This window comes from Argentina silus (assembly GCF_951799395.1).
Source record: "Argentina silus genome assembly, chromosome: 7".
Lineage (NCBI taxonomy): Eukaryota > Metazoa > Chordata > Actinopteri > Argentiniformes > Argentinidae > Argentina > Argentina silus.
In genome coordinates, this window is record NC_139661.1 from 17,041,322 (window position 1) to 17,055,252 (window position 13,931).

Consider the following 13,931-nt stretch of genomic DNA (forward strand, 5'->3'; position numbering starts at 1 on the left):
CCACCTTCCCTCTTTCTTCTATCAGTCTATTCCTATTCCCTCTCTCATTTTCCATTTCCATTTCCCCTCTATATTCTGTCCCCCTCTTTCCCCCTTTTCCTTTCTCTTTCATCCTCTGTCATTCTCTTTGTGCCTCTTTCCCTCTGTCCCTCTCTCACTCACTCTCTGTGTGCTGAGCGATGATTCAGCACTGACTCATGAAATCCCCAGTTGGGGCGTTTCAAAGCCCTTCAACTGAGTCAGCTCAGCCAATGGCCAGCAAGGGGTTTGGTCACACCCTCGCAGCTCCGCCCCTCGACATTCCTGCACACACACACACACACACGCACACACACACACGCACACACACACACACACACACACACACACACACACACACATATATATACACACACACACACACACACACACAAAAGCATATAGGCTACACATGCATGCCAAGCCACACGCACGCACGCACGCACGCACGCACGCACGCACGCACGCACGCACGCACGCACGCACGCACGCACGCACGCACGCACGCACGCACGTGAGCATGCACGCACGCACGCACGCACGCACGCACGCACGCACGCACGCACGCACGCACGCACGCACGCACACTGTTCCCTTGCTTTATCTACTCACTTGGTCATTTCAGTCATTTCAATTCAGCAATGTTCTAGTAAACATGGTCTGATGTCAGATAAAAGCTACTGTGTTTCTGACTTTCCCGGGACTGCTCTCCCTTTCCAACGTACTGTCTCCTGCCTCCCTGCACTTGATATTGTCTCCTGATTTGTCATTCACTGTTCTTCTCTTTCTGTTACTTTACAGTACTCTCCCTTTTCCTTCCCTGCTATCTATAACCATACCTTATCTTACCTCCTCCCTCTACGTGATAAAGTCATATCAATCCATCTGTGCACCATCTGTGTTATATCTCTCTCTCCCACTCCCTCCATCCCTCACACTGTAAGAGGTGTGGGCAGTAGAGTCACTTTGGGACGAGGGCTGTCCAGTCTAGTCCAGTTCTGTGACTCACTCTGAACAGTGCAAATGGTGCCAAATCAAAAAAAAAATCCTCACTCATCTGACTCAGATGTTGGCAGCGAGCGTCCGTCCCCCACAAGAGGAGACCACAACAGAAAGAACTCCACCACAGAGGCTTGTTTGACGTCACCGTGTGATTAGTCGCTTGAGAAGAATGTAGTATTACAAATGCCAGTACAGTGCAATCCTCTGCTGACCCAACACTGTATACATGTGCCAGAGCCGCCTTCTCGTTTCACACTCACTACTTACAGAGGGAAACAGCAGGGCCAAGACTATGACCGATTGGAGATTCTTAGTAACTTAGTTTCTCGCTTGATCCACTATGTCGCAATGCCAAACTGCGCACCAGACACGGTGAATCATACCGCATGAACGATGAAGTGTGAGATTATGAGCCGTTTCGGGAATTCGATGGATATCGTATTGTAGATTGATATCATAACCTTAAAGCTCCGCAAAATACTACGAAAAACAGACTTCAACAGACTTTTGGGCTGATATAGATCAGCTCATTTCTATACAGCTGGCAAAGTGAATTTACTCTGTGACTTCTTCTTCTATGAGATTCTTCTGTTTCATGGCCAGGCAGGCCTAGTCTTCTAGCCTCTATCACTCTTTTGAGGAGAGAGTTTCCCGATAAAAATGTCTAGATTACATAAACAGTCTACATTTGCAACAGGCAGGCCCTGCAGAGGCAAGGCTATGTGTTCAAAATGCAGCAGCATAAACCAGAGAAATAAGAGTTCAAACCCAAACCAGTTCTGTCAGGGCAGGATTTCGCAAAGGAAGTAGCGGTTTAAATTTATTCTTGGATCTCTGAGATACAAGTCTTTATGGCTGATTCTTTGAAAGTGATTCAAAGTCAAAGAAACAAAAGGCTAGAAGGTGAGGGAAGACAGGCTTTACTGCATTAAAGCTCCTAGTACTGAGAGCTAGGCTGAGATGATTCTGTAGTACAGTAGGCCAACCCTGGATCAGAAGCTTATTACAATATCCACACCAGTATACCACATAGAATGGAACAATGTGCTGGCCAAGCATTCTTAGTGGTGTGCTCGTGTGGACATTGAAACATAGCCACACAGTCTTTAACACATGCCTATACCCTGGCATTTCATGGTGTTACAAACATTCCTCAGACACGTTTCTCTCTGTGCAGCTGACATTTACGACCTGTGCAGTGACCGACCTTGCCTTTCATAAACAGATTTAGCCCCAGTAATCCAGGTCAGTGTGTGATTGCTTGTGGGGGCAACAACGACAACAACAACAACAACAACAACAACAACAACAACCACCTTAAGACAATGTTGAGCCTGCAGCTTTCAAACAACCACAGTACAATTAGGAGATTGATCATAAGCTAATGATGGTCTGGTCTGGCACCAAGCCAGGGATGTCCTGGTCTGTTACGGATCTCAGACGAGGCTAAAGTGTGCGTTTGTTGACTGATATCTCAACGCAGAGGCTAATTGATGCTAAGGTTAACACGTGCATGTGTAAACTGCTATCTCAATGCAGAGGCTAACTGATGCTAAGGCCAAAAGCATGCATATTAACTGCTATCTCAAGGCAGAGGCTAATTGATTCTGAGGCTTAAGTCTGTGTGTGTTAACTGATATCTCAATGCAGAAGCTAACTGATGCTAAGGTTTAAGCCTGCGTGTGTTAACTGATATCTCAATGCAGAGGATAACTGATACACCAAAGCCTGTGTGTGTTCCTCTCCTTTGTCAACCGTGACTGCTGAGTAACAACAGGTGGTGTTCCACAAACAGTTTGACCCAGGAAGTATGTAGAGTATATAAAGATCCCGTTAGCGCAAAAAGAAACACTTCTTGGTAAAAGGTTTTCGTGGTAGACCCTGTCACGTCATGGTGGGGTAGCTCGATTGTTATCGAAAAAGGAAGGGTTTAATTTCATAAAACTAAAATGTCCATAGATGTGAGGCTGATGAGTTTGAATGTATGAGTTTGAATGTATCAGTTTGAATGGCTTGACCTGATTCGATGGAAGTAATATGAATTTAAAATTAAACTGGAAATGACAGATGTATAATAAGTACTTGATGGAGACCATCACCCGAAACTGGAATCCCTCCAACTTTACTACAGAATAAGTAAGACGCAGTTCGTTGCTTTCCTGACCTTTTAGCGGACTCCTAAGTCCGCTATTCCACCTCTAATACCAGAAGTGCTTTCCCTCTGCCTCAGTCGTGGTTTCACAGTGCCTGTTTCACATTGTCTGTTCCCAGTCAACAGCCCAGCCTACAGCCCTGGACGCTGGGATGCTTTGACATTTCATTTTTGTTCATAACAAAACATACTGTTGTGCCCGCAGCAGCAGAACAACACAAACTCGACTGGACCGGTTTCCCAGCCACACAGCCGGCTGTTATAAGACTACTGCTGCTGGATGTGACCGGCTCTGTCTGTCTGTCTGTCTGTCTGTCTGTGTGTGCGTGACCGGCTGTCTGTCTGTCTGTGTGTCCGTGACCGGCTGTGTGTCTGTCTGGCACACAGGGGACTCATTGTGACCGTGGCCTCCTTGGTGTGTCACATCCTGTGGCATGTCACATAACATGACCTCTCTCTGAGGTCATGACTGGTTTCTCACACAATCCTGCTAATGGCTGCTTTCTTCTCCTATCTCTGCACCCCCGTTCCCATCACACCCAGTGAGTCCCTGGGACAGTACAGCACAGCAGTCGGACATCTAACCACCTACTATCTCCCAACCCTGTTCCCATGAAACCTAATGGCTCTGTGATACTGTCCTGCAGTCAGACATCTAATTAACTTCCTACTATCTCCTGACCCCACCCAACAGCTCTCAGGGCCTGTCCTACAGGCAGACATCACCCCATTTACTGGATAAACTGGACCAGTGGTGGCGCAAAGTCAAAAGGCTTGGTGCTTGGTCTGGGACAGGGTCTTTCCTCTCCTGCGTGATATTAATAACTATGTTCCAGAAAGGGTGTGTCTCCTTCACACGAGCAGTGCAGGGGCAGCAGAAGTGGGGAATGATAAACAAAACTGGTTGAGACCGGCTTGATGAGCAGCGCGAGAGAGAGAGAGAGAGAGAGAGAGAGAGAGAGATAGAGAGGTAGAGTGAGAGAGGGGGAAGAGGAGGGATATAGAGGCGACTTTGTGACTGAGTGTACTCCCTGGCACAGATAGCTGGCAGGGTTAGAATGCTTTATCAGGGCCCTGCATGTCATCTGCTACTTTGCTGCAGTACACAAATACAAATTCACACACATGCCTGCATGCACATACACACACACAACACACACACACACACACACACACACACACACACACACACACACACACACACACACACACACACACACACACACACACACACACACACACACACACACACACACACACCAGAGTTTAGAGCTGACCTGAAGCAAGACTAGTTTCAGAGTGAGTCCATGTGTGGTAGTAACTCCTTCAGCCTAATACAGCTAAGGTCATGCTGGCTGCATCAAAACAACCCATCGGCCCGCCAAACCTCGATCTATTCATGTCCTTCGGGAAGGGTTAAATATAGACCCCAACTGGTCAGCACAGGGCAGGGGCTTCCAGGGGTTAACCAGTCCTTCTCGCACACAGCACCACAGAGGGGTCTGCCAAGCAGACAGGGCAGTGTGAACATGACCGGCGGGTATTTTTGCACGCGATACTGTATGTTCCAATGACTTCAGCTGGATTCCGACCCCTCCCTCAGTCCTTGGCCCGTCCTCGGACTAGATTCCCCAACCACCGTCGAACGGTCTAGGGTTTCACAGTGGCTCAAGATGTTGACGGTGGTCTCGGTGGTCCTCCGAGCAGCCCCTCTCCAAGGCATCCTTGACCTTTGAGGAGTGCGACGGAAAGAGCCGTAAGGTCACGCTACCCGACTAGGGTGTCGCTGGCTTGATATAAAAACTGGGTGAGTGTCTGACTGCTCAGAGAATGACAGACATGCACCCAGGTGGGGCTCATTTATCTAAATAACTTATGGAACTTGTATTTCCAGCCCTTATACAGCTCACACACATGCCTCACACACATGTCTGGGTTGGTGTCAGCAAAGCGCAAGTGCTGTTTATGACACTTCATAACAAATTCTAAAAGTGCATCATAAAGCAGGGGGTCAAAGTTAACGGAATACTGGCTGCATTGACAGGCTATCCCTGTATGAACATGCCAGTGTTTGAACGTCATAAAATGAGACACTGTACAGTCCGTTACATACCTGATTGCCCCATCATCTCCAAACCTAACCTACCTTTCTTGTGGGCTGACCCTTTCCACCCCATCTCCTTGCCAGCCCAGGGCAACCCTCCCCCTGAGATCCATACCCTCTCCTCTGGAGACTCCCACCGGACCTTCTCTACCCCGGGCCTCACTGACACCCCTTGGCTGCCTCCTAGCTCCTGAGGCCCCCCCCCGAACCAGAACCATACCAGTGAAGGGTGGTGGAGGTAGAAATCGGAGGACGGGCTCATTGTAATGCATGAAACACGTGTGTTTAATACCTTTCCTCATTCTATTCCACGCATTACAATGAGCCCATCCTCTGATTTCTACCTCCACTAGCCTCCACTGAACCATACTATGACGCTGTCGCTGGGACATAGCTACAGTCGGTGATCACTGGGATGACTTCAGTCCTAGAGAGCTACTACGGCGTCCCACGACGATGAGCCAGAGGCTTTTACATGCCCTTACTGTGCTCCTCTTCACTTGGGGAGTCACAGTCAGCGATCAACCACGTCCCCGAAATAAACCATGAGTAGATGCTGTCATACCTCACGATAGTACACTAGCTACACACCTAGAATGATCTCAGTCCAGTCACTCTCCAATGTGGTCACTGGACGTGGTAGCAGCAAGAGGCTACTTGGAAATACAAGTGTTTACCGATATAGGCCGCAGTCTAGATTGTGTAGATAGTTCTAGCATTTCACCGGTTCATTTGAACTCATTGAGCTGTTACATTTGACTCACTGCCCTTTCCTCCCTCACATCGCCCCCGCAGTCCCCCAGCCACCCTCACCCCCCACACCCCCCTCCATCTCCCCCAATCCAACCTGCTCATTCTGCAGGGTTCAAAGCCAAAGACATCTGTGCTGTGTGGAATGTTGTAGTGCTGCCTGTGAGGAGTTAGCTGTGCCTGGGCCCAGCGGAACACATAAATCAGCCTGAAAGACCAGAGACAGACGCCACACTACACTGGCCCACTCATCTTCAACCAGACTTCACACACGCGCGTGTGTGCGTGTGCGCACGTGTGTGTGTGTACTTGCGTGTGTGTGCGTACGCACTTGTGTGTGTGTGTGTGTACGTGCACGTGTGTGTGTGTGTGTGACTCAGTGACCTCCATAGAAAACCTGTTTGCTTTAGGGGGCCACAGCTTCTTCAGGGAAAAGGAATGTGTCGGTGTTAAAAGGCCCTTGAGTAATACGCAGGCTGACACATGCTTAACTGAAACACAAATCACCCAACCCTAAACTGCTTTCTTAGAAAGGTGTCGTGAACTTAGGAGGAAGCTGCGGTGCTTACCTACGTCACATGATCAGTCAAACACATAATCACAAGAGATATATGGGAAGACAGGTCCAATATGAAGACCTAAGTATCAAAATGTCATTAGGATGCAATAATCGTTTTTACAACAATCGGAAGAGAGACGGTAGGAACGACAGGTGAAAGGGGGATGAGGGGTTGATGAGGAGGGAGGTCTGGGACATTGTGTCTGGTTGTATTTTGATAGATCTAACGAGATAGATCTAAAGAGAATCTATAAACCTGCCTCCTGCTCATTTCTATGACCATGCTGTGAATGGGGGAGCACAGCAGGGCTGAGAGGGAAAGAAAAGAGAGAGAGGGGGGGGGGGGGGGGAGAGAGACACACACAGAGAGACAGAGAGAGAGGGGGAGAGATAGATGGTCTGTCTTTTTCTTTCAGAGGGTGTTGTATTGGGAAAGTGCTGAATCATTGAGAGCTGGGCTGGAGTCGCAGAGATAGGATGAGTCACTGGGGCGGTCGACTCGACGCTCAGAGAGAGAGGGGGGAGGGGGAGAGAGAGAGGGGGGGTGAGGAAGAGAGAGAGGGAGGGAGGGAGGGAGAGAGAGACAGAGAGAGAAGGTGGGACAGAGAGAGACATGGTTGGGAGTGTGTCTAAATTATAGGGCTGGCTGTCACTCCCATGGGCTGAGACAGTAAAGGGTGGAGACCCACTGACCTCATTTACTCTCAGTGTCAACATGTTTACAGCAAGGCCATAGTATCTATGAAACAGCAGTTGGTGAGCTGGGAGAACTAGTTCATAAAACTTACGTAACAGACGTAACAGTCACTTGGCTCAATGGCTCTATACGGCAGCATTAGTCAATACGATCATTTGCACTTGCTGTTGAAGTTCTAAATAATATCCAATATCATAACCACTCCTGCAGTCGATGATTGGGTAGAGCACATTTGATTCAATCTGAGCTCAGATTTTCCTTATGGAAGTAACTATATCATACTTTTCCACATCTACAGCAAGCCATACTAGCATCATAAAAATCCTTCTGTTAAATAGAGCATGAGGCACACTACCAATTTCCCCAGATACAAGTTCCTCATAACACTCAATTATCCTTCATGAGTTTACCCTGAGTTTCATCCATAAGAGATGACTCTACATGGAGGCAAGTGTGAACATATTTCCACACAGCACAGGGCTTTTCAGAGAAGGGAAGGAGTCTATGGATCTATTTCTGCTTTAGCTTCCCCCATAACTCTTGAAAAGTTACTGGCTGATGACAACAGCTGTACTACTAAATACAAACCACTAAGAGTCAGATCTATGGTAGCTAGGTCCCCATCAGAGGAGGCTAGTGGAGGTAGAAATCAGAGGACGGGCTCATTGTAATGCATGGAATGGAATAAGGAATTCTATCAAACACGTGACATGACCATTCCTCATGCCGTTCCATGTATTACACAATGAGCTCGTCCTCCGATTTATACCTCCACCAGCCTCCACTGGTCCCCATACATCAGTAACATCAGGCTCCAGGTTATGTAACACAAAAAAAAAAAAAAAAAAGTTTGATTTGTAGTTTAATATATTAAGAAATAGGAGGGAAGCAATGAAAACAGACACCCAAGGAAAGGCTGGAAGGCTGTCTAATAAAAATAGCTCTGACTGTTACCAGACATCCTTCCCCCACAGAAACTCAATTAAAGGTGGGCTTTGTAACGTCAACATCTACAAAATGTCTCTCAAATTTAAATATTTAGACTTACAGTAAGAGATCACTTGAGGTTGCTCATTTTAACCAAAATATCATTGTGGATGGATTAACCAAACACAATTGACGAGACACAACAACTTCTCTAACCTCCTCTCGTCTCATCAGAGTAGTGGAGAGATCAGTCTTGTACATGTATATACTTACATGTCATGTTTTTTTCACTCAGGGGAACGGGGCAGGGCAATGTGGATGACGTGCGAGATGTGGAACCGTTGTGTTACGCTACGCAGTAGGCTCTTATCACCATAACGCAGGCCGACAGTAGTCGCTAGTTGTGTAAAAAAGTCTTCTCCCCTTGAAATTAAAGGCTGAGGCATTTGACGTCAAGAAACTGGTGACACTGTCCCCATTGTCCACCCAGCTCATAAACAGCTCGTCACACAAAGACCAGGTTCCTCTTTTCTCATGACTTGATCTGGATAAACAACTTCTCAGACACATCTCCACCCTCCATTGTAGATGCATATAACCATTTGTTCTCCACTGCCCCTGATATCCCCTCATATATCAGCTCTCCCTCAGGGGTGTAAGGGAAGATACAGTGTGAGACCCAGAGGTGAGCTCAGATCAGGGGATGGAAAAATATCTCTATGTCCTCTTTTCTCCTGAATGTCTGCCAAGGAAAAGCCAGAGAAACCTAAACCCAGCACTTACTTACAGTGGAGATGCATCCAGGGACCCTCTGTCCCACAAATATGAGATTAGAGAGAGGCAGGTGAATAGGGCTTAGCTTTCAGTTTGTGGAGCATCTGACTTGGATGCCCTTCACAGATAAATTACCTCAGAAAAGTTACATTTCAGACTTTAAAACAGTTTCTAATGATTTTCCTGCTTATCTCCTGAGTTTGTTACACTAAGCCCCTACCCGGGACATGCTATCTGATTGCGTGTTGTTTTCCCTATTCTGCCACAGAATATCAGGCTACAGCTCCCTCTAATTGGCTGCCTGGAGCAGGAAGAGCGAGCTCATTAACCAATGGGGTGGGTGAATCTCCAGAGACCCCATTAGCTGGTCCTCTCAGTGTCAAACAATCCAAGCTGAGAACATTCATCTCATGCCAGTGATGTTCCCTCTGTTAGTCCGTTGGTACCATGACCTCATCCATCTGTCCTGTCTCCACGCTGCCAATATAAATCATCGTAACTGTTCAAGCCAATAAAACGGACAGTATCTGCTCTGTCCTCCAATGGGTTTTTAGAGGTCTCCATGAGGTCAGAGGTGAGGCGTCAGGGTCAGGAGGCCACAACTCTGACTTACTGCTTTCAGTTTCTGAATGATACGCTTGAAAAAGGCCCTCAGGGTTTGAGCTTTTATACCTTCACCATTTACATCGCCATTGTTTACCTAATACTATCTCACACAACTTACAGCGCACCTTCAACAGGAGCACAAATACTCTCCCTGCCTCACTGCACCTTCTGCAGATGTCAGCAGAACAGCCAGACATCTTCCTAGACCAGAATTCTCAGACTGTGTGGAACAAGTTAGTGAAATTCCCCGAGGAGGCTGCATCGTTCACACTGTTCTCTGCCATGACCCCCAGAGCGACTCAGCAATTCCACATCCTCTGTTAGATGCACAGACTCCGCTCTCTCTATGTTAAACTGCTGTCAGCACTCTCACAAGGCAATCACAGAGGTGCAAATCGAATCAAACACAGGCAAATGTAAAATAGATGTTGAATTATTTATTAACAATGTTACACAAGGCAAGCCACAGGTGTTCGAGGTGGACTGACTCGTGTCCTAAAAACTATACAAAACATTTACATCCAAGAGAAAAACATTTGCTTCAAAATAACTCCATCAAGGACTTTCACAAATTAATTTAGTAAAACATTTATATATTCACATAATATATATATATAAAAAAAAACATACATTAAAAACATCACCAAGTTTCATGATATCAAACAACTATAAATGAAACAAAACTCTTTCTATTCCAAAAACGCGACGTTTTAGTGCAAAGGCAATTGAAGTATAAAAATACTGTTGTGTTTTTTTTTTCTCTGATATATAAAACATGAAAGGTTAGAGGTGTGTGTCGGCGATAGGGATTCGTCGCAGCTCCACGATCTGGGAGTTGGCCACGCTGCCGCCATCGTGACTCCCGTGCATTGACTCATTGTCGCTGAGGTTAAGGCCAGATCCTGAAATCGGGGACAGAGACACAGAAGACACGTATTAGGATATTTATGATTTATTTGCGATGGATTCAAACACATTAAGTAAATAATAGTCCCGATGCTTAATACATTCATCATCACTTATTGATAACCTATTAAATCAGTTAAAGTATACCAGAGTACACTAATAAAGTAAACCAGAGTTATGATTTAGTGATCAACTGACATGACAAAGTGATTAGTCATCTATCAAGGTTATATACAAAGTCAGCAATATAGGCCAATATCAACAGCTGTCACGGTGTCCAAGTTGTAAAAGGTGAGTTTGTATGCTGACACTCCAGATAGGGATCTGAAGGTAAAGGTATGGAGTATTGTGACAGGACAGAACAGAATGACGCACAGACCACCTGGCCAGGTATCTCAAGGTCCATATTTATGATGTTGATAAGAAAAATGGGTCATAAACACAGGCCATAAGTGATAATCAGTCAGATGCTGCATAGAAGATGATGATGATGATGATGATGATTCAACAGGTGTGTTAAAGAGAAGCTACTTCTGTATATTTTAAACCTCTCGTTTTGGTTCCGGATGGTCAATGTATAATTTGTACAAAAATGATCTATGAATTGACTCACTGTTTTACCTCATTCAGCCACGAAATCCCTAATTAATCAGTGCAAACTTCTGAAGCTGCAGGACTGTTGTAAGTTTCGCTACCATTTTGTATAGAGTGCAATCCACACGCATACACACCACACTGCGGGAACGCGACAGGGACTGGTTTCTGCTCATTATCCCAACGCTCAGAACTATAGGCTGAAATTATACAAATTATCCTGTAGCATCACTTTAATGTTTCTCCCTGGAGTGTAACGGACTGTGAAGACCCTCAGTATTACAACAGCGCTGCTGAACTGACCTGAGGTTCAGATTATGTAATCCTGATTAGGCAGTTATCTAACAGGCCCCTAAGGCTCCGTCAGAGAGAGAGAGAGAGAGGCTTTGTTCAGATTAAATCAGGTTACGGGTCCAGTGTGACAACGTGGGTCAGAGTGGGTCAGAGGCCGCTGATGCAAGCAAGCCGAGTACTGCAACTCTTCTGCAACTTCACACTGCAGAATGTTCTGGCATTGCATTTATTATTCTAAGTAATGAATTGAATGGAAGCATTTGAACTCCATTCATCTGGCAATCAGCATTTGATATTGTGTTTCTCTTTTTCAAGGCATCAGAGCTGCAAATAGAAGTTAGCTCATGGTTCTTTTCATCAGTGAACTTGAGGCTATTTCAGTTTGGGGGACAAGTCAGGTCTGTTGATAGCTAACGGAGAGGTCAATTGAAGAGCAGCAGAGTGGCAACGCTTTCATAACAACTGCCAATTATCATTATATAACACACACGCGCACACACACACACACACACACACACACACACACACACACACACACACACACACACACACCCACACACACACACACAGCTCAGTGTCCAATCCATATTGCATGCAGATGAATTAAGTGGATTGGATGAACCCTTGCCAAGGCTTTTATTTAGTGTAACATTACCTTCCCTGGCCAATCCACTGTCATTAGCACCTCTAACTATCTCAAACTGAGTCCCGCCAGGGGCACTTTTAATTTAGAGTTGCCAGGGCGATGGCCAGTGTTGATTATGGGGCGTAGATGCTGGATGCTAGTGTGTATCCAATAGGCTGTCCCAAAGGCCCAGTTAGCACTGTGCTAGCAGCTTAACCTCTCTAACACAGGTCTAGCCACCACCTGTGGGTGTGTGTGTGTGTGTGTGTGTGTGTGTGTGGGTGTGTGGGTGTGTGTGTGTACGCGTGTGTGTGCGCGCGCGCGCGTGTGTGTGTGCACGCGCGTGTGTGTGTGTGTCTGTGTGTGTGTTTGTGCGTGCGTGTGTGTGGGTGTGTGTGAGATCATACATGAGCCAGAGTTCTTTCCATGATATGAACACTGCTGCAAGGCCTGGCGCAGGTTTAAGGTTAGTAGTCTAACACTCTTGTTTCCATTGGGTGTGCTGCTAATGAACAGGGATATTAATTGGTGAGGGAGTGGGAAGGTTAGTGGGGATAATTGGTGCCCTCTAAAGACCTGAACCATGGTAAACATAATACCCTTGAACAATATTACAGTGTCTGTCTAATCTTAGATTTAATAGGAAGGTTTTAATGTTAGGCTGACCATAACAGGTGAAGCTCACTGCATTTCAAGCTTCGTCTACCATAACACAATTAAAGGTCAAATCAAATCAAATCAAATCAAATCAAAGTTTATTGATCATGTGAACAGAATACCTTGGATGTCACAGAATACACATGTAGTCTTGGTTGGAATATATACAGATAAATAGTATAACTATAATATGGCAGCAAGGATGGAAGTGGGTGTGAGTATGTGTGTGTGCGTGCGTGCGCGCGTGTGCAAGTGCGTGTGTAAGTCATGTGCAGGGGTGATTGCATATTGTATAGTGCAGGTGAGCAGTGTCGGTAGTGCTGGGGGTATCAGTTTAAGAGTCCCTGACATCCCCATTCTCTATGTCTTATAAAAACCGACAGGGCTGAACAAAGAGAGAGCACTACTTGGCCTGTGTTCAGCTGAACATGCCTGGCTGTTGTTATTCAGACAGCGTAGGGCGATTACTGTGTGATCTGAGAATGGGAGTGAGAAGCAGTGATATATCAGCCTGCAGTTAGAGCTCTATCTCATTAAACATTGATGGCTTAGGAAAAATGGTTTCCACAGCTGCCAGACTTAGGCTCCGCGGAGGATGACTGATCAGGGCTAGCAGTAATGGATGGCATGAGCAGGTATATACACCCACACACACACACGCACGCACGCACGCACGCACGCACGCACGCACACACACACACACACACACACACACACTACTGTAATATACACACACATACATGCATAAATTCATGGTATGTACACACACAGACACAGACACAGACACACACACACACACACACACACACACACACACACACACACACACACTAAATCACACAAAGTTATTGAGGTTAGAGGGTCAAATCTGCTGTAAGTGCTGTGAGTCATCCAATCACCAGGACAGAAATGTGAACATTCCAGGGAACATGACCTGGGAGGATACACGTGTGTTTGATACCATTCCTCATTCCAGTGTACGGACACTGACACTCTGACAGCCACACTTATAGAATTATTATTATATATCCATGGTCACACTTACATACATGTACCAAACATGTGTGTGTGTGTGTGTGTGTGTGTGTGTGTGTGTGTGTGTGTGTGTGTGTGTGTGTGTGTGTGTGTGTGTGTGTGTGTGTGTGTGTGTGTAGGTGTGTGCGTGTATGTGTGCCTGCGTGAGAGTCTCACCAGTCTTTAAGGCAAATATAAGGTCATCAAACTCCTGGGACTCCTCGTCGGCCACGAGGTTGGTGTTGATGAAGC

The 13,931-nt window shown here is 46.2% G+C and overlaps 1 protein-coding gene across 1 annotated transcript in view; it reads right to left on the reverse strand.

The window, feature by feature from the left end:
• Positions 1 to 10,062: 10,062 nt before the first annotated feature.
• The window catches only part of adgrv1 (adhesion G protein-coupled receptor V1), a gene marked incomplete at its 5' end in the record, with an annotated part of 124,596 nt that continues 120,727 nt past the window's right edge, over positions 10,063 to 13,931 (reverse strand). Inside the window, 2 exons of the mRNA XM_083673035.1 lie at positions 10,063 to 10,491; positions 13,857 to 13,931. The exon at positions 13,857 to 13,931 is cut by the window's right edge and continues 100 nt beyond it. Of these exons, the coding sequence (XP_083529161.1) occupies positions 10,373 to 10,491; positions 13,857 to 13,931 (194 nt within the window). The 3' untranslated portion in view covers positions 10,063 to 10,372. The remainder of the gene's footprint in view (positions 10,492 to 13,856) is intronic.